Below are 23605 nucleotides of genomic sequence, written 5' to 3'. Positions count from 1 at the left end.
GCAGATTTTGCTGGACTGTTTTTTTGACACCATGTCCCATTTGAAGCCCCCCTGATGCACCCCTAGAGTAGAAACTCCATAAAAGTGACCCACCTAAGAAACTACACCCATCAAGGTATTCAAAACTGATTTTACAAACTTTGTTAACCCTTTAGGTGTTGCACAAGAGTTATTGGCAAATGGAGATGAGATTTGAGAATTTCAATTTTTGGGCAAATTTTTCATTTTAATCCATTTTTTCCAGTAACGAATCAAGGGTTAACAGCCAAACAAAATGCTATATTTATTGCCTTGATTCTCTAGTTTGCAGAAACACCCCATATGTGGCCGTAAACTACTGTACGGGCACACAGTAGGGCGTAGAGGGAAAGGTGCGCCGTATGGTTTTGGAAGGCAGATTTTGCTGGACTGGTTTTTTTGACACCATGTCCCATTTGAAGCCCCCCTGATGCACCCCTAGAGTAGAAACTCCATAAAAGTGACCCCATCTAAGAAATTACACCCCTCAAGGTATTCAAAACTGATTTTACAAACTTTGTTAACCCTTTAGGTGTTCCACAAGATTTAATGAAAAATAGAGATACAATTTCAAAATTTCACTTTTTTGGCAGATTTTCCATTTTTATATTTTTTTTCCAGTTACAAAGCAAGGGTTAACAGCCAAACAAAACTCAATATTTATAGCTCTGATTCTGTAGTTTACAGAAACACCCGATATGTGGTCGTAAACCGCTGTACGGGCACACGGCAGGGTGCAGAAGGAAAGGAATGCCATATGGTTTTGGAAGGCAGATTTTGCTGGCCCGTTTTTTTTTTTTTTTACACAATGTCCCATTTGAAGCCGCCCTGATGAACCCCTAGAGTAGAAACTCCAAAAAATTGACCCCATTTTAGAAACTACGGGATAGGGTGGCAGTATTGTTTGTACTAGTTTAGGGTACATACAGTACAGACCAAAAGTTTGGACACACCTTCTCATTCAAAGAGTTTTCTTTATTTTCATGACTATGAAAATTGTAGATTCACACTGAAGGCATCAAAACTATGAATTAACACATGTGGAATTATATACTTATCAAAAAAGTATAAAACAACTGAAAATATGTCATATTCTAGGTTCTTCGACTACCTTTTGCTTTGATTACTGCTTTGCACACTCTTGGCATTCTCTTGATGAGCTTCAAGAGGTAGTCACATGAAATGGTCTTCCAACAGTCTTGAAGGAGTTCCCAGAGATGCTTAGCACTTGTTGGCCCTTTTGCCTTCACTCTGCGGTCCAGCTCACCCCAAACCATCTTCATTGGGTTCAGGTCCGGCGACTGTGGAGGCCAGGTCATCTGGCGCAGCACCCCATCACTCTCCTTCATGGTCAAATAGCCCTTACACAGCCTGGAGGTGTGTTTGGGGTCATTGTCCTGTTGAAAAATAAATGATGGTCCAACTAAACGCAAACGGATGGAATAGCATGCCGCTGCAAGATGCTGTGGTAGCCATGCTGGTTCAGTATGCCTTCAGTTTTGAATACATTTCCAACAGTGTCACCAGCAAAGCACCCCCACACAATCACACCTCCTCCTCCATGCTTCACGGTGGGAACCAGGCATGTAGAGTCCATCCGTTCACCTTTTCTGCGTCGCACAAAGACACGGTTGTTGGAACCAAAGATCTCAAATTTGGACTCATCAGACCAAAGCACAGATTTCCACTGGTCTAATGTCCATTCCTTGTGTTCTTTAGCCCAGTGGTCCCCAACCTTTTTTGCGCCAAGGACCAGTTTCATGCAAGACAATTTCCCCAGGGACCGGGTGGGGGTTCTTGGGCGAGGCTTATGAGGTGGGCAGGGCTTAGCGGGTGCTGGTCGGCGCTGACTGATTCATGTGCATAATAAAACACAAGGTGCATATCCCATTGACAGTAGTTATTAACCCCTTCAGCAGTCCCTACTTCACAGTAGTTATTAACCCCAGAGACCTCCACACTATGCTCCCCACAGAGACCTCCACACTATGCTCCCCACAGAGACCTCCACACTCTGCTCCCCACAGAGACCTCCACACTCTGCTCCCCACAGAGACCTCCACACTCTGCTCCCCACAGAGACCTCCACACTCTGCTCCCCACAGAGACTGTCACACTATGCTCCCCACAGAGACTGTCACACTATGCTCCCCACAGAGACCTCCACACTATGCTCCCCTCAGAGACCTCCACAGTATGCTCCCCACAGAGACCTCCACACTATGCTCCCCACAGAGACCTCCACACTATGCTCCCCACAGAGATCTCCACACTATGCTCCCCACAGAGACCTCCACACTATGCTCCTCACAGAGACCTCCAGACTATGCTCCCCACAGAGACCTCCACTCTGCTCCCCACAGAGACTGTCACACTATGCTCCCCACAGAGACGGTCACACTATGCTCCCCACAGAGACCTCCACACTATGCTCCCCTCAGAGACCTCCACACTCTGCTCCCCACAGAGACCCCCACACTCTGCTCCCCACAGAGACCTCCACACTCTGCTCCCCACAGAGACCTCCACACTCTGCTCCCCACAGAGACCTCCACACTCTGCTCCCCACAGAGACCTCCACACTCTGCTCCCCACAGAGACCTCCACACTCTGCTCCCCACAGAGACCTCCACACTCTGCTCCCCACAGAGACCTCCACACTCTGCTCCCCACAGAGACCTCCACACTCTGCTCCCCACAGAGACCTCCACACTCTGCTCCCCACAGAGACCTCCACACTCTGCTCCCCACAGAGACCTCCACACTCTGCTCCCCACAGAGACCTCCACACTATGCTCCCCACAGAGACCTCCACACTATGCTCCCCACAGAGACCTCCACACTATGCTCTCCACAGAGACCTCCACACTATGCTCCCCACAGAGACCTCCACACTATGCTCCCCACAGAGACCTCCACTCTGCTCCCCACAGAGACTGTCACACTATGCTCCCCACAGAGACTGTCACACTATGCTCCCCACAGAGACCTCCACACTATGCTCCCCTCAGAGACCTCCACAGTATGCTCCCCACAGAGACCTCCACACTATGCTCCCCACAGAGACCTCCACACTATGCTCCCCACAGAGACCTCCACACTATGCTCCTCACAGAGACCTCCAGACTATGCTCCCCACAGAGACCTCCACTCTGCTCCCCACAGAGACTGTCACACTATGCTCCCCACAGAGACGGTCACACTATGCTCCCCACAGAGACCTCCACACTCTGCTCCCCTCAGAGACCTCCACACTCTGCTCCCCACAGAGACCCCCACACTCTGCTCCCCACAGAGACCTCCACACTCTGCTCCCCACAGAGACCTCCACACTCTGCTCCCCACAGAGACCTCCACACTCTGCTCCCCACAGAGACCTCCACACTCTGCTCCCCACAGAGACCTCCACACTCTGCTCCCCACAGAGACCTCCACACTCTGCTCCCCACAGAGACCTCCACACTCTGCTCCCCACAGAGACCTCCACACTCTGCTCCCCACAGAGACCTCCACACTCTGCTCCCCACAGAGACCTCCACACTCTGCTCCCCACAGAGACCTCCACACTCTGCTCCCCACAGAGACCTCCACACTCTGCTCCCCACAGAGACCTCCACACTCTGCTCCCCACAGAGACCTCCACACTCTGCTCCCCACAGAGACCTCCACACTCTGCTCCCCACAGAGACCTCCACACTCTGCTCCCCACAGAGACCTCCACACTCTGCTCCCCACAGAGACCTCCACACTCTGCTCCCCACAGAGACCTCCACACTCTGCTCCCCACAGAGACCTCCACACTCTGCTCCCCACAGAGACCTCCACACTCTGCTCCCCACAGAGACCTCCACACTCTGCTCCCCACAGAGACCTCCACACTCTGCTCCCCACAGAGACCTCCACACTCTGCTCCCCACAGAGACCTCCACACTCTGCTCCCCACAGAGACCTCCACACTCTGCTCCCCACAGAGACCTCCACACTCTGCTCCCCACAGAGACCTCCACACTCTGCTCCCCACAGAGACCTCCACACTCTGCTCCCCACAGAGACCTCCACACTCTGCTCCCCACAGAGACCTCCACACTCTGCTCCCCACAGAGACCTCCACACTCTGCTCCCCACAGAGACCTCCACACTCTGCTCCCCACAGAGACCTCCACACTCTGCTCCCCACAGAGACCTCCACACTCTGCTCCCCACAGAGACCTCCACACTCTGCTCCCCACAGAGACCTCCACACTCTGCTCCCCACAGAGACCTCCACACTCTGCTCCCCACAGAGACCTCCACACTCTGCTCCCCACAGAGACCTCCACACTCTGCTCCCCACAGAGACCTCCACACTATTCTCCCCACAGAGACCTCCACACTCTGCTCCCCACAGAGACTGTCACACTATGCTCCCCACAGAGACTGTCACACTATGCTCCCCTCAGAGACCTCCACACTATGCTCCCCTCAGAGACCTCCACAGTATGCTCCCCACAGAGACCTCCACACTATGCTCCCCACAGAGACCTCCACACTATGCTCCCCACAGAGACCTCCACACTATGCTCCCCACAGAGACCTCCACACTATGCTCCTCACAGAGACCTCCAGACTATGCTCCCCACAGAGACCTCCACTCTGCTCCCCACAGAGACTGTCACACTATGCTCCCCACAGAGACGGTCACACTATGCTCCCCACAGAGACCTCCACACTATGCTCCCCTCAGAGACCTCCACACTATGCTCCCCACAGAGACCTCCACACTATGCTCCCCACAGAGACCTCCACACTATGCTCCCCACAGAGACCTCCACACTATGCTCCCCACAGAGACCTCCACACTATGCTCCCCACAGAGACCTCCACACTATGCTCCCCACAGAGACCTCCACACTATGCTCCCCACAGAGACCTCCACACTATGCTCCCCACAGAGACCTCCACACTATGCTCCCCACAGAGACCTCCACACTATGCTCCCCACAGAGACCTCCACACTATGCTCCCCACAGAGACCTCCACACTATGCTCCCCACAGAGACCTCCACACTCTGCTCCCCACAGAGACCTCCACACTCTGCTCCCCACAGAGACTGTCACACTCTGCTCCCCACAGAGACCTCCACACTATGCTCCCCACAGAGACCTCCACACTATGCTCCCCACAGAGACCTCCACACTATGCTCCCCACAGAGACCTCCACACTATGCTCCCCACAGAGACCTCCACACTCTGCTCCCCACAGAGACCTCCACACTATGCTCCCCACAGAGACCTCCACACTATGCTCCCCTCAGAGACCTCCACACTATGCTCCCCTCAGAGACCTCCACACTATGCTCCTCACAGAGACCTCCAGACTATGCTCCCCACAGAGACCTCCAGACTATGCTCCCCACAGAGACCTCCACTCTGCTCCCCACAGAGACCGTCACACTATGCTCCCCACAGAGACCGTCACACTATGCTCCCCACAGAGACCTCCACACTATGCTCCCCACAGAGACCTCCACATTATGCTCCCCACAGAGACCTCCACACTATGCTCCACACAGAGACTTGCCGCAGCTCACATGACTGGTTACTACAGGCGACACGCGCGCTCTCGACGTCTTCATTTCCATGGATATAATGGCTCTCATAGCAGATGACCGGACCACGTGACTGACCATATGACAGGTAATATAAGGGACGGGCCGTCCTCATCACATGATGCGGGAGTGAGCGGCGTCTCGGTGACAGTTGCTAACGCTGGTCTGAAGTACTCAGCAGGTGGGAGGAACTCAGAGCGGCTCGTGCATACTGCGAGTCCTTTAGGCTGCTGCGCATTGAAGGGGTGGGGGCGCTCGGATGTAATTGACAGCTGCAGAGACCAATAGTCATTCTGAATTTATATTCAGCCTCCAATCAGAGAGTTGTGCGGGGCGTTGTGTCTGGCAACCCTAATTGCCGCGGCCCGGCAAACAATCTTCCGCGGCCCAGCGGTTGGGGACCGCTGCTTTAGCCCAAACAAGTCTCTTCTGCTTGTTGCCTGTCCTTAGCAGTGGTTTCCTAGCAGATATTCTACCATGAAGGCCTGATTCACACAGTCTCCTCTTAACAGTTGTTCTAGAGATGTGTCTGCTGCTAGAACTCTGTGTGGCATTGACCTGGTCTCTAATCTGAGCTGCTGTTAACCTGCGATTTCTGAGGCTGGTGACTCGGATTAACTTATCCTCCGCAGCAGAGGTGACTCTTGGTCTTCCTTTCCTGGGGCGGTCCGCAGGTGAGCCAGTTTCTTTGTAGCGCTTGATGGTTTTTGTGACTGCACTTGGGGACACTTTCAAAGTTTTCCCAATTTTTCGGACTGACTGACCTTCATTTCTTAAAGTAATGGTGGCCACTTGTTTTTCTTTACTTAGCTGCTTTTTTCTTGCCATAATACAAATTCTAACAGTCTATTCAGTAGGACTATCAGCTGTGTATCCACCTGACTTCTCCACAACGCAACTGATGGTCCCAACCCCATTTGTAAGGCAAGAAATCCCACTTATTAAACCTGACAGGGCACACCTGTGAAGTGAAAACCAATTCAGGTGACTACCTCTTGAAGCTCATCAAGAGAATGCCAAGAGTGTGCAAAGCAGTAATCAAAGCAAAAGGTGGCTACTTTGAAGAACCTAGAATATGACATATTTTCAGTTGTTTCATACTTTTTTGATAAGTATATAATTCCACATGTGTTAATTCATAGTTTTGATGCCTTCAGTGTGAATCTACAATTTTCATAGTCATGAAAATAAAGAAAACTCTTTGAATGAGAAGGTGTGTCCAAACTTCTGGTCTGTACTGTATGATTTTTGGTTGCTCTATATTACACTTTTCGTGAGGCAAGGTAACAAGAAATAGCTGTTTTGGCACCGTTTTTTTTTTTTCAACATTCATCTGACAGGTTAGATCACGTAATATTTTTATAGAGCAGGTTGTCACGGACGCTGCGATACCAAATATGTATACAATTTTTATTGGTTTTACACAATGATTTCATTTTTGAAACAAAAAAAATCAAGTTTTAGTGTCTCCATATTCTGAGAGCCATAGTTTTTTCAGTTTTTGAGCGATTATCTTAGGTAGGGTCTCATTTTTTGCGGGATGAGTTTGATTGGTACTATTTTTATCACTTTTATTACTTTTTTGGGAAGTAAGGTGGGCAAAATTTCAATTTCATCATAGTTTTTTATTTTTATGGCGTTCACCGTTCGGGTAAAGTAATATGACCATTTTATAGATCAGGTTGTTACGGACGCGGTGATATATAACATGTGTAGGGAATTTTATATTTTTCATTTTTAATCAGTGATAAATGTGTTTTTTGATTTTTAAATTTTTTTTTCACTTTTTTTTTACCCAGACCCACTTGGTTCTTGAAGATCCAGTGGGTCTGATGTCTGTATAATACAGTACAGTACATTATATAGTGTACTGTACTGTATTTTACTTACACTTTGAACAGAGCTATGCCTTTTGCACAGATCTGTTCCGCACCATGGACAGCAGGATGCCTGAGAAGGCGTCCTGTTGCCATGGGAACCTTCCCCGTCTGCCACAACTTCACAGACGGGGAAGGGTAAGGAGGGGATCTGTCTGAGGGCTCTCTCCCTCTCCCATCGGGGGCTGCAAAGGCACAACAGCCCCCCGATGGCAGAGGGAGGGAGCCCCCTCTTACTGTTAAACTTTTCCATACCGCGGTCTGCCGGCCGCACCGCCCGCAACCCTCCCCCTGCACCTCCCACCGGGATAAATTTACTCAGGGGTGAGGGGGGGTAAAAATATATTTTAGGAATACTAAAGTTTCTGATCCCCGCGGATCAGAAACTGCAGAAAGCGCAGCAAACCGCAGGTCTGAATTGACCTGCGGTTTGCTGCGATTGCCGACATGGGGGGGGTCACGGGACCCCCCGCGCATTTGCCCCAGGTGCCTGCTCAATGATTTGAGCAGGCACCGGGTTGCAATCACTGCCAGCCGCACTGCAGGGATCTGTGGATGACGGACACTGTTATGGGGGGATCTGTGGATGACGGACAGTGTTATGGGGGGATCTGTGGATGACAAACACTGTTATGGGGGGATCTGTGGATGACGGACACTGTTACGGGGGATCTGTGGATGACGGACACTGTTATGGGGGGGATCTGTGGCTGGCACTGTTACAGGGGGATCTGTGGATGGCACTGTTATATATGTGCCATCCACAGACCCCCCCAACCCATAACAGTGCCATCCACAGACCCCCCAGCCCATAACAGTGCCATCCACGGATGTTATCCACAGATCCCCCCCGCCGCTCCAGTGCTCCAGTCACTGACATCACTTGCCTGCGCTTCCTGCTTCATTCATAAATCCATGATATCAGGGAGTTACGCTGCCGCCCGCCCGGCCTGCCTGCATTCTACTGAAGCTGTTAGGATGTACGGTACTACTAGGAGTGAGGGGGCATGTGTAATCACTTTTAATTGAATAAGACATTTTATATTTGTGCAGCACTGGAGCGGCGGGGCTATAGTACAGTGACTGCACCGCCCCGCTGCAATTGCCAGCTCCTCCTCCCAGTCCCTCCCCGCTCTCACATACATCGCAGCCAGCAATGTTAAACTGTCAGCATTCGCCCCATAAGATGCAGGGGCATTTTCCCCCCATTGTGGTCTTATGGGGCAAAAAATACGGTAAGTTGCCCTTAGTTAGGACACCACAAAACTGGTGACAGGTTCCCTTTAAATAAGTAATTTAATAAAGACAATCCCTTTCCACGTAACATATTAGGTCTTATGGGCCTCAAAGATGAGCGGCCACCATCTTGTACAATGAGTTTGCAGTGGACACTTGGCCTGTTCTTGGATGGAGGAGTGAGCCTGCTAACAGAGCTGTTCGGTGCGTGTGGCAGCTAGCACTTGTGGAGAGGATATGTGGACAAACTGGACCTCATTTCTCAAAACTGCCTAAGAGTAAAATTGTCTCAGTTGCCCATAGTAACCAATCAGAGCTCAGCTTTCATTTTTTTCAGAGCCCTTTAGGAAATTAAATGTGAGCTGTGATTGGTTGCTATGGGCAAATAAGACAGTTTTACTATTAGACAGTTTCAATAAATTGAGACCCACTATGTAATGGGATGGGTCTGCTGGAGCGCAGTGCGCCTCAACAACTGCCTGCCTTGGTCAGGTGCTGACGCCGTCCCTGGTTGTTAGGGTTCATAGCTTTCAGGCACGTAAAGCATGGTGGCAGAGCAGCCTTATGTTAGATGTGGCTCGATGTTACACAATGACATACAAATGACTACAGCACATCACTTCTACAATGCATATACATTGTGATGTATATTAGACATAGTGCATGTTAGACACTTAGGTGGAGGGCCTAGGAACAAGCTTCTGACCCTGGAGCTTCAAGCCGCTCTATGCAAAATCTGAGGTCATTTAAAAAAAAAATACTAAGCAAAAGTGCTAATGTGCCAAGCACCATGCAATGTTTGTATGTCAAAGTTTGCTTTGGGCGATGTCAAGAATGAGTTGAAAACAACGGCTTTTATTTGTTGCTATATCAGTATTTGCATTAAATTTAAATGAGATACCTCCGGGGCTCACAGGAGCAATTATAAACCTGTTTATGCAGCCACCTGTGCAGCCACAAACGGGAACCTTCCATCGGATCAGCAGCAGAGCATTGTGCCGGGCACATGGCACTGAAAGCCACCCAAGGGGTTTTCTGAAAGCCTTCAACATAATTATTGATAAGCCTTTGGAACAAGACCAAAAGAATAAAAGACGCCGAGGATTATGACGGGTGAAAAGGGTATAACCTCTTCCACCGCAGAGACAGACAGTGGTGTATATATACATCCCCATTATGACTACTAACTAATTCCAAGTTGCACAGAAATAATAGACTTCTACATGACTGTGCCCCTATGTAGGAAATAGTGGGGACCAGGCTGCCTGGCATTTACATTTTATTATTTTATTCATTAGTTTATTTTATTCTTTACTATTACATTTCTTGCTTATAGAATGTCAAGTAATTAGACAGCAATTAGGTTACTGTAATAAATCAGGAAAAGAACAGATGCTGTGGCGGGAGACCTTTTATTGTGCTATGAATAGTTGTGCACCACATTAAAACCCATTTAGATAAAGAAAATCAATGAATAATCACCTTTGGGCCTCATGCACACGGCGGTTGTGCGGCTGTTCCGTGCATTGGGGACCGCAATTTGCGACGGCCGGGACGGATCGAGACCCATTCAACTTGAATGGGCGCCTGATCCGTCTGCGCTGTAAAAAAATAGAATATGTTCTATTTTTATTTTTTTTGTGGTGCGGACAGAAACACCACGGAAGCACTCCGTAGTGCTTCCGTGCCTCAGTTCCGCACCGCAGCTCCAGATCACTTGAATGGGTTCGCATCCGTGATGCGGGGAGCTCACGGCTGGTGCCCACATATTGCGGTCCGCAATACGGCCACGGCCGGGCAAAATATTCTGCAGCACTTTGGAAATCAAAGGGTGCATGAACAGACAAAATCAGACGTGACAAGTTCTCTTAGGCTACTTTCACATTAGTGTTGGCAGGGAAACAGCCTGCGGATCCGTACTAACGCTAGCCCATGTGTGCCGCTGGTAGTCCACTTCAGCCCCTTTCACTATATTCCGGTATGCTGCAGTTTTGGGGCAGGAGCAAACTTCCTGCGGCACACATGGGCTAGCGTTAGTACGGATCCAAAGGCTGTTCCCCTGCTAACGCTAATGTGTAAGTAGCCTTACATGGCTTGGACTAATAACAGACTCTGATCCACTAATTTTTACACATTTTTCTGCTGTTTTTATTTAGCATCAGTACTATAGATACAAGACCTTGGATCTCATCAGTTCAGGTGAACCTACTGTAGATAAATAGTGAGCCCTATGTATGCAGTATCTATTTTACTTCTATAATAAATCTACAGCATTTTAAATTACCTGTGTAGATATAGTGAAACTCATACCCATGTTGTCTCTATGGTTTCTGAAAAACTAACTCTGACCATTAAAACGTTCAGTTTTCTGTAATACTGCCTCCACAATTTACCTTGTTCTGGATCTAAATTCTCAGCAAATGAGTGCAGCAATTGTCTGGGAATAGAAAGCCAGGAGCCAAAAGAAGTATAGTAATAAGCATGTTTCATCCTGTCATGTCACAGTTTATTGCAGAACATTATAATATACCTGATATCATGTGATAAGATAATGCTGCGTGAAATCAGCTGCATATTCCCAAGTATTTTAAAAATAGAATAGCTTGAATGTGAGGGTCTAACACTGCCACCTGGTGGACATATTTCAATATTTCATCTTGGATATGACCCACTCTCAGAACTAGTCTGTACTCTATAAGCATGTTTCTCACACTTGTTTGTTTTACCAATCATCTATACAGCACCCTAAAAGTGCTATAAAATAAATAATCTTCATCACTTTTGGCTACATGTGCTCAACATGTTGACAGTAATAAAAATGTATGTGACTGGTTCAGAAAGGTGTTGTTATGGCATTATTAACAACTATTTAAAAGTAAAGAAAAATAAGTTATAAATTATCTTTTATGCCTGAGCATTATCCTTATGCCTGAAGATGTTCTTTCATTTTAAGGCATCTTTGACACGGGCGTCGCGTGTGAGAGCCAGATAGGATGCGGGTGCGTCACGGGAAAATTAGTTTAATTTTTTGTTTAACCCCTCCATCCCTATTTACTAAACATTCTGTATTAAGAATGCTATTATTTTCCCTTATAACCATGTTATAAGGGAAAATAATAAAGATCGTGTCCCCATCCCAATCGTCACCTAGCAACCAGATGCTTGCAATTTTCACGCAGACCCATTCACTTCTATGGGGCCTGCGTTGCGTGAAAAAATGCACAATATAGAGCATGCTGCGATTTTCACGCAACGCTCATGTGCACAGCCCCATAGAAATGAATAGGTCCGGATTCAGTGCCAGTGAGGTGAACGCATTGCACCCGCGCGGAAAACTCGCCCGTGTGAAAGAGGCCTAACACTGGTCTAAAATCCAAAGTGCTACAGAATTGCTGAAGGAAAATTCTCCAAGGATTTTTTATTTTTTTTAAAATCTGCAGCAGAAATCCACAGCTGAAACTTAGATTTCAACAGCGTATTGGCTCGTGAAACTGTATGCAAATTAAATTAATGGAGCTCAGAATCAATTACTACTAGGGCTCACGCACACGACCGTATGTATTTTGGGGTCCAGATGACGTCCGTGTGAATTCCGTATTTTGCGAAACGGAACAGCTGGCCCCTAATAGAACAGAACTATCCTTGTCTGTAATGTGGGCAATAATAGGACATGTTGCGGAACGGAAATATGGACATACGGAAATGGAATGCACACGGAGTACCTTCGTTTTTTGCTGACCCATTGAAGTTAATGGTTCCGCATACAGTTCGAAAAAAAACTGACACGGAAATAAAATACGTTTGTGTGCATGAGCCCTTATGCCGTTGAACAGGAAGACTGAGTGAGTGCAGCGGAGATTGCAGCACGACAGACAGGTATTAATCAAACTATTTTACTTCCACAGGGTAGAAAAAGCCTAGAGAACCCCTTTAAAGCAACTTTTTATAGGGGAAAAGGCCACCGATCATCTGCTTTTCTACTGATCATCAGTAGTCCAAAGAATAGCGATTGTCTATTTGGCCACTTTGTTCTAAAAACAATGCAGTAAGGATATAGCAATCATTATATTCATATAGAAATGTATAATACAAAAATGTAATGGAGTGGCGTAAAGTCCGAGACCACTGGACTCTGGATCAGTGGAAACATGTTCTGTGGAGTGCTGAATCACACTTCTCTATCTGACAGTCTGATGGATAAGCCTGGGTTTGGCAAATGCCAGGAGACCATCACCTACCTGACTGCATTGTGCCAACTGTAAAGTTTGGTGGAGAAGTGATAATGCTATGGGGTTGTTTTTCAGGGGTTGGTCCCTTAGTTCCATAAAAGCATGGTTGGTTGACTTTTATGTTGAAGAACTTGACTCAACCCCATCGAACACTGTTGGGATTAACTAAAACAGATTGTTGGCCAGGCCCTCTCGTTTAACATCAGTGTCTGAACTCACAAATGCTCTTCTCGATGGATAGACAAAAACTCCCACAGACACTCCAAAATCTTGTAGAAAGCCTTCCCAGAAGAGTGGAAGCTGTTTTAGCTGCAGTGGGGGAAATAAAAGCTCCTGTAGGTGTAAAGTGTAAGTGTCCTAATACTTGTGTCCATGTACATGATATACAATATATAATAAGACATTGGTTTTTAACTATATACTTTATTTGCAAAAAAATAAAATTGGATTCATGATAGATTCTCATTTGACTACCTGCCGGGTTTGGTATTCAGTATACTGGACAAACCCACTACATTGTCCCTGGACTTGAAAAATTAGACAACACAGGAAGGTGCCAACAGTTCCACCAATGAAAGCAAACACATTCCACCCAAGTCATCAGAATAACAGGCGCTTGAATTCCATCGACCCATCAATGTTATTGTACTGTATTTGGAAGAAAAATACACTGTTGAAGACGAAGTGATATTCAATAACATATTATACAATGTATTAGACCACACACTAAATAGTATGTAGGATTCCTTCAACTTATATAGAAATGCTCACAAAATGCAATCTGTATGAAATATACAGTAGGGGTGATATACCAAGACACACAAATAAATTCCATGGTTTAAAACAGAGAAAGTAAACAGAAATTGTGATTCCAGCCCAAAGATGCCCGACAACACAGTTCACCCAACATGTATACTTCCAAAGTCTCAGAATCCAAGTCATTATTTCTGTGGATTTCTATGATTAAAATTAAAAATTTGGAAGTATGTCAAAAATAAACGAATACATCTATAGATCTACTGTATATACGCTGGTCGGGTTTCTTTTTAAAGACAGGTCAGAGATGCATACTGTACATTTTTCTTTGTATGGGCTCAAGCACATGAACATATTTTTGTCTCCCTGTCCGTTCCGTTTTTATTTTTTTGCAGCCCGTATGCGGAACCATTCACTTCAATGACGCCAAAAATGACTCTGTGTCCGTATGTCCCTATGTCCATTCCGCCAAAAAAATAAAACATGTCCCTATGTCCATTACGCAAAAAAAATTAAACATGTACTATCATGGTCCGCATTACGGACAAGGATAGGACTGTTCACATGGCCGGTATCCGTGTTTTGCAGACTGCAAAACAACAACGGTTGTGTGCATGAGCCCTATAAGAGAGAACTTGTAAGGTCCAGGCAGCCTAAAGTGATTTCAGTGATCATGTACAGGTATGTGTTAAAGTTCCGCAGATTATAAGGCCTCACACATCAGTGATTTCCATCAGTGACTGTAATCCAAAAACATGGGGCGGGTAAAAAATACAGAACATATGCAAATCTTTTCATCATACTTTATATGCCACTGTGTAGATGCCACTACTGGTTTTGATCCACAATCACTGATGAAAATGACTGAAAAAACACTGATATGAATTAGGCCTGACTGTGTATATGGAGAATTCTGTCAATTAGCAACAGCACGGAAGAATGTAAAAGTCATGAATGTCATTGGACTCCATGCTGCAAGGATTAAAATCTAAGGGGAGCCGGAATAATCCTCTGGCACACTTGGTTGAACTTGATGGACTTGTATCTCTTTTTAATATCACAGAAAAATATAGCTACCCGTTTTAAAATTTAACTTTTACTAAATGATATTTTAAAAGAGCATCATTCCAAATATTCCATGATATTATATTTGTAGGGCAGACTAAAGATGAAGTGAAACCCACCTTTAGCATCAGGGTAACAAAAATACTTTGTTGGTAAGAAGGTAGAGAAGGAAATGGCACTTACGATTTGAAGATGTTCTTGAAAGATAGATGTAATACAGGTGCGATCTGAAGGTTAGATATCCTTATAGGTACCTGTTAACTAAACCCTTTACTTACCCCTACATGACCCTAAGATGCTTTCTCACAGTAGGCTGCTTGTTTTGAGGACAAGGTAGATTGTCCTATAAATGATGGTGAAAATGTCCCAATGATGGTGAAAATGTCCCGACGCGTTTCCCCAAGTAAAGACTTGGTTCGTCAGGGGACTTTATGCGATAGGCATATCATCAGCCTCTGTTACCGCCAGAACTTTTAGCCACCATCCTTCGGCTATGAAAATCTAATATAAAGTCCCCTGACGAACCAAGTCTTTACTTGGGGAAACGCGTCGGGACATTTTCACCATCATTGGGACATTTTCACCATCATCTATAGGACAATCTACCTTGTCCTCAAAACAAGCAGCCTACTGTGAGAAAGCATCTTAGGGTCATGTAGGGGTAAGTAAAGGGTTTAGTTACCAGGTACCTATAAGGATATCTAACCTTCAGATCGCACCTGTATTACATCTATCTTTCAAGAACATCTTCAAATCGTAAGTGCCATTTCCTTCTCTACCTTCTTACCAACAAAGTATTTTTGTTACCCTGATGCTAAAGGTGGGTTTCGCTTCATCTTTAGTCTGGCCTACAAATATAATATCATGGAATATTTGGAATGATGCTCTTTTAAAATATCATTTAGTAAAAGTTAAATTTTAAAACAGGTAGCTATATTTTTCTGCGATATTATTGATGATAGCTTACCACTATAATATATGACACTCTGTGATTTTGTATCTCTTTTTAACCATATTAACTATGTAACTCGTGGTCTTTAAAACTTCAAGAATCTGTTATATACGCATTAAAAACATCCAAAGTGTATGGTGGTAGGCAGACATGCTACGTGTTTCTGATGAATAGAATCAGCCTTCCTCAGGGCATACCAATGCATATATGAATAAAGGATTCATTATTTCAGTTTCAAGTTGATGACTAAGGACTGTGCTGACACAGTATGGCCTGGTTTCCCCGAAAGCACAGTAGACGCTCTACTGGTGCAGTACTGGATTGCAGGGTGAGCGACCACATCTTTTTTTTCTTTTATGTTTTGACATTTATCAAGACCAGCATTTTCCACACCAGTCTTGATCCCCCCTGCCAGAGGTGTAGCTAGGCTTTCCAGCACCCGGGGTAAGGATTTAGAATTTTTACACTAAGCCACTTCTCTAACTCTGCCCAATACATAATTTTACTCACCCAGTCCGAACTTATAAAATCTATTATAGGGTACACAGCAGTACCAATACACCTTGCAATAAATGAAATAACCAACTGGTCCTACCTCATCCAGGGTGTTGCTGGCGTCGGCTGGATCCGGAAGGTCACTGTGGTGATAGAGCAAAAAAGAATAATCACATAAGGAAGGGATGGTAACTGTACCTGGTAAATACCTACATGGGGACGGTGTGCTGCCCTGTAAGACCGAGCCATCCCAATGTATAACAGGGTAATCTAGGGCATTTCCCCTTAGTGCTTCCACACACTACTAATGCCCACATTATGCCCCCTCACAGTAGTTATGCCCATCTTGTGGCCCCTTCACATCAGTTATGTCCATCTTTGTGCCTATTCACAGTAGTTACGCCCACCTTTGTGCCCCTTCACTGTAGCTATGCCCACCTTTGTGCTTACCACAGTAGTTATACCCACCTTTGTGCTTGTCACAGTACTTATGCCCACCCTTGTGTCCTCTCACAGTAGTTATGCCCACCTTATTGCCCCTTCACATTAGTTATGCCCACCTTTGTGCCCCTTCACATTAGTTATGCCCACCTTTGTGCCTCCTCACAGTAATTATGCCTACCTTTGTGCCCCTCACAGTAGTTATGGCCTCTTTGTGGCCCTCACTTCAGTTTTGCTCACCTTTGTGCTCATCAGAGTAGTTATGCCCACCTTTGTGCCCCCTCACAGTAGTTATGCCCACCATTGTGCCCCCTCACTGTAGTTATGTCCTCCTTGTGGCCCCTCACTGTAGTTATGATCACCCAGCTCTATGAAAGTAATAAAACACAAATGCTTACATGCTTTTCTGACCTGACGACGGGCTCCCACACACATCGCGCTGCAGGCTGTGCAGGAGACTGATTCTCAGGCTTTCTGCTCTCCTCCCACAGCGAGCAGTGTGATGTGCAGTCTGAGAGGGGGGTAGCGCTGGAGATCAGCAGAACAGTGAAGCAGGGAGCGGACAGCTTCCTGCTTCACTATGGAAACAAACTGCCCTGAGGTGCGCCGTGCCCCGTCTTCCTCCCCTCGCTATGCCTCTGCGCAGCCAGAGGATGTGCCACATTTAAGTAGTGGGGCAGGCCTCTCATAGATTTGTCGCATCCTCTGGCAGGCCGTGCGACAGTCTAAAATCTATGGCAGCCTCCTAACTACCGTAGAGTTCTATCTATATTCCTTCCAAATAACTGAACATGAATAAAGAGAAATGTGGAGGACCTACTACGATGCCGACTTTTCTCGTCACTTCAGAAAAGTGCTGTGAAGGGGGAAAAGTAACTATTGTGGAGTAGATCACTTCAGATTCGCCATTGTGAAATAGTTTGTGTCAAATCCACGTTTTACGGTACCAGAAATGTGGATGAGATTTTAAGAAATCTAATCCACACTCACTGCATAAAAATTGACCTGTTGTGCAGATTTTAAAACTCCAGAATGTAAATGTCTGCAGCGGATTTGCACTGCAGATTTCACCCTTTGCAAGAATTTCTACTGCAAAAAGCTAAATCTACAGCAGAAATTTCACTGTGAAAATCTGTCAATTTGGCTACACCCTAACACGTAAGTGGCAGATCACCGAGATCAGTATATCTGTCACTACTTTATGCTGCCCCCAATGGGAGCAGCATAATGGACCTCCCAGGATTCCTTTAAAGTATTCTTGAGGAAAGGACAAGAATATGCTATAGCTATGCAAACAGCTCACAGCATGAGATCTCATAAACTGCATTAGAATAAATGTGAATGAATAAAATGTATTTCTTCCAACAAGTCACGTCCTTCTTCAATCATCTGTATAGATTTCCTTTTCTTCTAATGACCTGTTTTGCCAGTGGGCACAGTCATACTTTCCTGGCAGCTGAGGAAGTTAAACATGTCATTGCTAGCCATGATAAGGACAGTAATTTAGAGACTATCAGCATAGGTCCAGGCTTGCAGGGTTTCTGCTCATACCACTTTTTGTCTTCTATTTGCTAACAAGACACAAATAAGTAAAACTGACTAATAAACTGACTGAAACTTATTTGCAACCATTTAAATTCTAGGTCAGTAATGATATGCTATGTAGTGGCTTTTCTTCAACATAATGGCTTTCTTCTACTGTACATAATGGCCACCTTTCGGAAAAATATGGAATCTGATATAAGGAAATTAAAAAGGAAATCATCGTCCAATAATTTAACAAGATTAGAAATAAAAGCAATAAAACAACTACAATAACAACACACTATAACCATTAGACAAGCTGATAAAGGAGGAGCGATAGTTATTCTGGATACGGAACAATATGATGGAGAATGTAATAAACTATTAACTGATACAGACACATACAAGAAATTGATATGACTCCACTTATGAATATCACAGGGAATTTATAAAATATTGTGATAAGGGACGTGATGATGGGATCCTTCTAGGTCGCGAATATAAATATAATATACAAATATAGTAGGGACGCCAAAGAGATTACTCATTTTCTACGGCATTCCAAAAATCCACAAGAATTATGATCAACCACCAGGATGACCGGATCAGGTATAGATTCCATCTCTTCCAATCTTTCACAATATATAGATAGACTATTACAGCCAATAGTCAAATGGATTCCGTCATATATCAAAGACACAACAGAGATCATATCAATATTAGAAAAACTCGATTTTGGGGAAAACTGGATACTTGGCACAATGTAAACACCTAATATACTATTATAGATCACAATCAAGGCATGGAAGCCTTGAGGACACAACTACAGATTAATAATCAGTTACAACAAGACCAAATAGAATTCATAATTGAGGGCGTTAAATACATAACTATTTTGCGGATCAATCAGATTATTACGTCCAAGAAAGGGGCACTGCCATGGGTACCAAATTCGCCCCTAGCTATGCCTCGGGACAGATCTGGTACTCTGGGGTTGATACATTATTTTCGTCTCGCAAAATACAGAAGAAATTCTCAACATCTTTTTGAATGAAATGAACGCTGATCATAAGAATCTTAACTTCGAGACCAACACTAATAAATCCCATATAGAATTCTTAGATTTAACTATAACCATTGGGGATCACAAACTAATATGTAATACTTCCCACAAACCTGTCACAAGGAATAGTTATATCATATATTCGAGCTGCCATCTGCCTAGATGGCTTATCAACATACCAACTAGTCAGTTTAGAAGATTGAAACGGAATTTTACACTCAATGAGCAATTTGAAAGATAGGCTACACAATTAAAACAACAATTTCACGATAAACAATATCCAGATAGGCTAGTGGCAGCATCCCTAAATAGGGTTAGAAATATGAATAGAGACATTTTTCATACCCGAAAAAAGGAGCTTTGTATTGTATTACCGTTTCACTCACAGTATCGAACAATTGAAAAAATTATAAAAAACAAAACAAAAACATTGGCATCACCTTCTGAGGGACAAAACTGTGGGACCCCTATTGACACCCAACCCTTTAATTACATACACTAAGGCACCTAACTTAGGCCTATTAGTTGCTTCTTCAATAAAGAAGAAAAGATGGGGGACAAAACCCAATTTTTTCTAGGGGATTCCACAGGTGTGGCAGTTGTTCCAATTGCAGAATTACACATTCAAGTTCATTCAACACATAACTCATTCTGTTAAACAATCAAGGACAGCCTAACTTGTAACACGACTGACGTAATTTATATCCTTGATCCTAGATTAATCAAAAACGCACATAAAACAAAAGTGCGTTTTTTCACATAAAATTGATATTGCCTTGTCTATTTTATGGTTTTTAGTTTTCACCTCTATATTCCCTTGATTGATTGGATGTTATTGTCAATTGTCTTACCGTTATGAAGCATCTTTTATAAACCACTGTTGGGTACTTTCACACTTGCGGCAGAGGATTCCGGCAGACAAGTTTGTGTTATATGACTTTTCTGTATTGCTCAGCATGCTGAGCGCTTTAACCTTGATTTTTTTTTGTTAAATTGGCACTCCGTCCGAAAAAGATTGCCGACCCCTGGTCTAGAACTTGCCATATAGCCCCATCGATGCAGTGGCAATTCTAGAAATAGTACTAGACTAGACAGGTCAGACCTATAGTGAAAAGACACGGAAGTCATAACCTATCGATATGCAATCAGTGTTAAAAACCAATTTAAAAAAAATTGAAGAATATGAACCCCTATCTATAGCGGACATCTGAACAGATGGTTATTGTTAGAGTCTGTAGGGGTTTGAGTTGGTCACCATTATGGACAACTTTTGATGCAACAGAATTACTCTTTCAATTATGGCAACCTCTTGTTGAGTTACTAAGAGTTTCCATCATATAAGTTCTTTTAAAGCTGATTATGTACATTTTCATTCACTTCCAAAGTTTTCTAATGAACTTACTTTTGAGGAGGTTCAATAATGAGTAAGATAAAGGAAATTAAGTGATACCTAACTGGAACCTACCACTCAAAAGAACAACTAACTAAAATGAATGAGGCTACATTCAAGTGACAGTGAAAACTGCTGTGTTTAGAACCAATTGAAGTCAACAGGGCTATTCACACGACCAGCGAATAGCAGCCATCAAAAAATAGGGCATGTCCTATTTTGGCCCATTTTCCAGATGGACCCCACTGAAATGAATAGGACCATATTTAACCCCTCCAGTACCAGCCATTTTTCACCTTAAGGACCAGGCAAAATTTTGGAAATCTGACAGGTGTCAACTCATGTGGTAATAACGTTGTAACACTTTTACTTATCCAAGCCATTCTGACCACACAACGCTCAAGTTATTCAAAACTGATTTTACAAACTGTGTTAACTCTTTAGGTGTTCCACAAGAATGAAAGGAAATGGAGATGCAATTTCTAAATTTCACTTTTTTGGCCATTTTCCATTTGGCCATTTTTCCATTTTAATCCATTATTTCCTGTAACACAGCAAGGGTTAACAGCCAAACAAAACTCACTATCTTTTAGGGCCCATGAGCACTAACATATTTTCTTCCCGTGTCTGTTCAGTTTTTTTTGCAGACTGTATGTGAAACCGTTCATTTCAATGGGTCCACAAAAAAATAAATAAGGAAGTTACTTCCATATGTCCGTGTCACAAAGAAAAAAAGAACATGTCCTATTATTGTTTGCATTAGGGACAAGGATAGCACTGTTCTATTAGGGGCCAGCAGTTCTGCTCTGCAAAATACGGATGCACACGGACGTCATCCGTATTTTGCGGACCGCAAAATACATACGGTCGTGTGCATGAGCCCTTACCCTGATTCTGCAGTTTACAGAAACATGTGGTCGTAAACTGCTGTGTTGTATGGTTTTTGGAAGGCAGATTTTGCTGGACCGCGGCATGGAAGAGGTTTAAAAGCCGACATCGTTGCCAGCACCGATGTCGGCTGTTTAAAGCAGATTGTCAGCTGAATGTTACAGCTGACACTTTGCTTGTACCGCTCAGCCATCCTGAAAGAGATCACAGTGGGGGAGATGAGTGCCGCCAGGCATCCTGAACGATACACTATTTTTATACATTATTCAAGGTTCTGATCCCCACAGTCATGAACTGTGGGGATCAGAACCTTTTACCAGTGGGACAATCCAACTAGCCAATCAGAGCGATCACCGTCCCGGGACTACCCTGATTGGTCCTGGGCCAGTTACCTCAGATCCCTGGCTGTGTGTAACAGCCGGGATCTCAGCGCTGTCACCATGTCTGCAGATTGTGGTGACAGGCTGCTGTCATGATGAACCTGTACGTCACTGAGGCTTAAGGCAGTGCAATGCATGACATACAGGTACGTCATAGAGGCTTAAGGGGTTAATGGGCGCTTAGACAGGAGTGCAACCATCTAGCAGCCATTAAAACAGGTATACTAGTGAAAAATGGCTTTTAAGGGGTTAAAATAAAACACTCACCTCATCCACTTGCACGTAGAGAGACAGTAAAGGCCTTTTTCACACGAGCGTGACGGATAATTTCCGGATGCTTTCAGTGAAACTCGCACCATTTTGCAAGCAAGTTCAGTCAGTCTTGTCTGCGATTGCGTTCAGTTTTTCTGTTTTTTTTTCCGAGCGGGTGCAGTGCGTTTTGATGCGCTTTTTAAGTGCGTGAAAAAACCTGAAGGTTTACAAACATTTCCTAGCAACCATCAGTGAAAAACGCATTGTGCCCGCACATACTTCCGGATGCAATGTGTTTTTCACTGAAGCCCCATTCACTTCTTTGGGGCCAGGGCTGCGTGAAAAACGCAGAATATAGAACATGCTGCGTTTTTTGGCGCAACACAGAACTGATGTGTGAAAAAAAAAAGCTCATGTACACAGACCCATTGAAACTAATGGGTCAGGAATCAGTGTGGGTGCTATGCATTCACATCATGCATTGCACCCGCGCGGAAAACTCGCTTGCGTGAAAGGGGCCTAACTCCTCTCTTGATACAAAAGGACCTATGCTCCCGCACCATTCGATCTCAACATAATTGCTGGGAGCACATGATGATGTCATTACACTGGGAGCGTAGGTCCTCCTTAATCCAGTGAAGAACGACTGTCCCATCACACGCAAGTGGATGAAGTGAGTCTTTTTTGTTTCGGCATAAAAAATGCTGTACTTTATTAATGCTAGAGCCACTCTGGGGGATATTATTACTGCTAGGGGCCACTATGGGGGATATTATTACTGCTAGGGGCCACTATGGGGGATATTATTACTGCTAGGGGCCACTATGGGGGACATTATTACTGCTAGGGGCCACTATGGGGTATATTATTACTGCTAGGGGCCATTATTACTGCTAGGAGCCACTATGGGGGACATTATTACTGCTAGGAGCCACTATGGGGGGACATTATTACTGCTAGGAGCCACTATGGGGGACATTATTACTGCTAGGAGCCACTATGGGGGACATTATTACTGCTAGGAGCCACTATGGGGGACATTATTACTGATAGGAGCCACTATGGGGGACATTATTACTGCTAGGAGCCACTATGGGGGACATTATTACTGCTAGGGGCCACTATGGGGGAAATTATTTATAGTGCAAAACAGCTGCTAAAAATAGCCAGAAAATAGATGCATAAATGGTTAAAAAATTGGCATTTTTTTCACGTGTTTGTGAATGTAGCCTAAGACTACTCGAGGACATGCTTCCACCTGCCCATGGAGAAAACACCATAGTTTGGGAGAAACTTAGCTGTCACGGAAGGTGTACAGGAAACAAGACAACACCAAATGAATATATGACTCACTGGAACAAAAAGGGAGACCCCTGCATCAGAACTGGCACTCTCCCTGACTGCTCAGCCTATGCGAAAATCCCAATGGTAGATGATCGCATATCCTCGT

At 44.8% G+C, this 23605-nt stretch overlaps 1 protein-coding gene across 1 annotated transcript in view; it reads right to left on the bottom strand.

The window, feature by feature from the left end:
- The window catches only part of CRYBG1 (crystallin beta-gamma domain containing 1), a 326993-nt gene that overhangs the window by 289905 nt on the left and 13483 nt on the right, over positions 1-23605 (bottom strand). The window contains exon 2 of the mRNA XM_044292529.1: positions 16318-16360. Within this exon, the coding sequence (XP_044148464.1) occupies positions 16318-16360 (43 nt within the window). The remainder of the gene's footprint in view (positions 1-16317; positions 16361-23605) is intronic.

This window comes from Bufo gargarizans, chromosome 4 (assembly GCF_014858855.1).
Source record: "Bufo gargarizans isolate SCDJY-AF-19 chromosome 4, ASM1485885v1, whole genome shotgun sequence".
Classification (NCBI taxonomy): Eukaryota; Metazoa; Chordata; class Amphibia; order Anura; family Bufonidae; genus Bufo; species Bufo gargarizans.
Note: the sequence above shows the minus strand (reverse complement) of the source record. Positions and strands in the feature narration are given on the sequence as shown.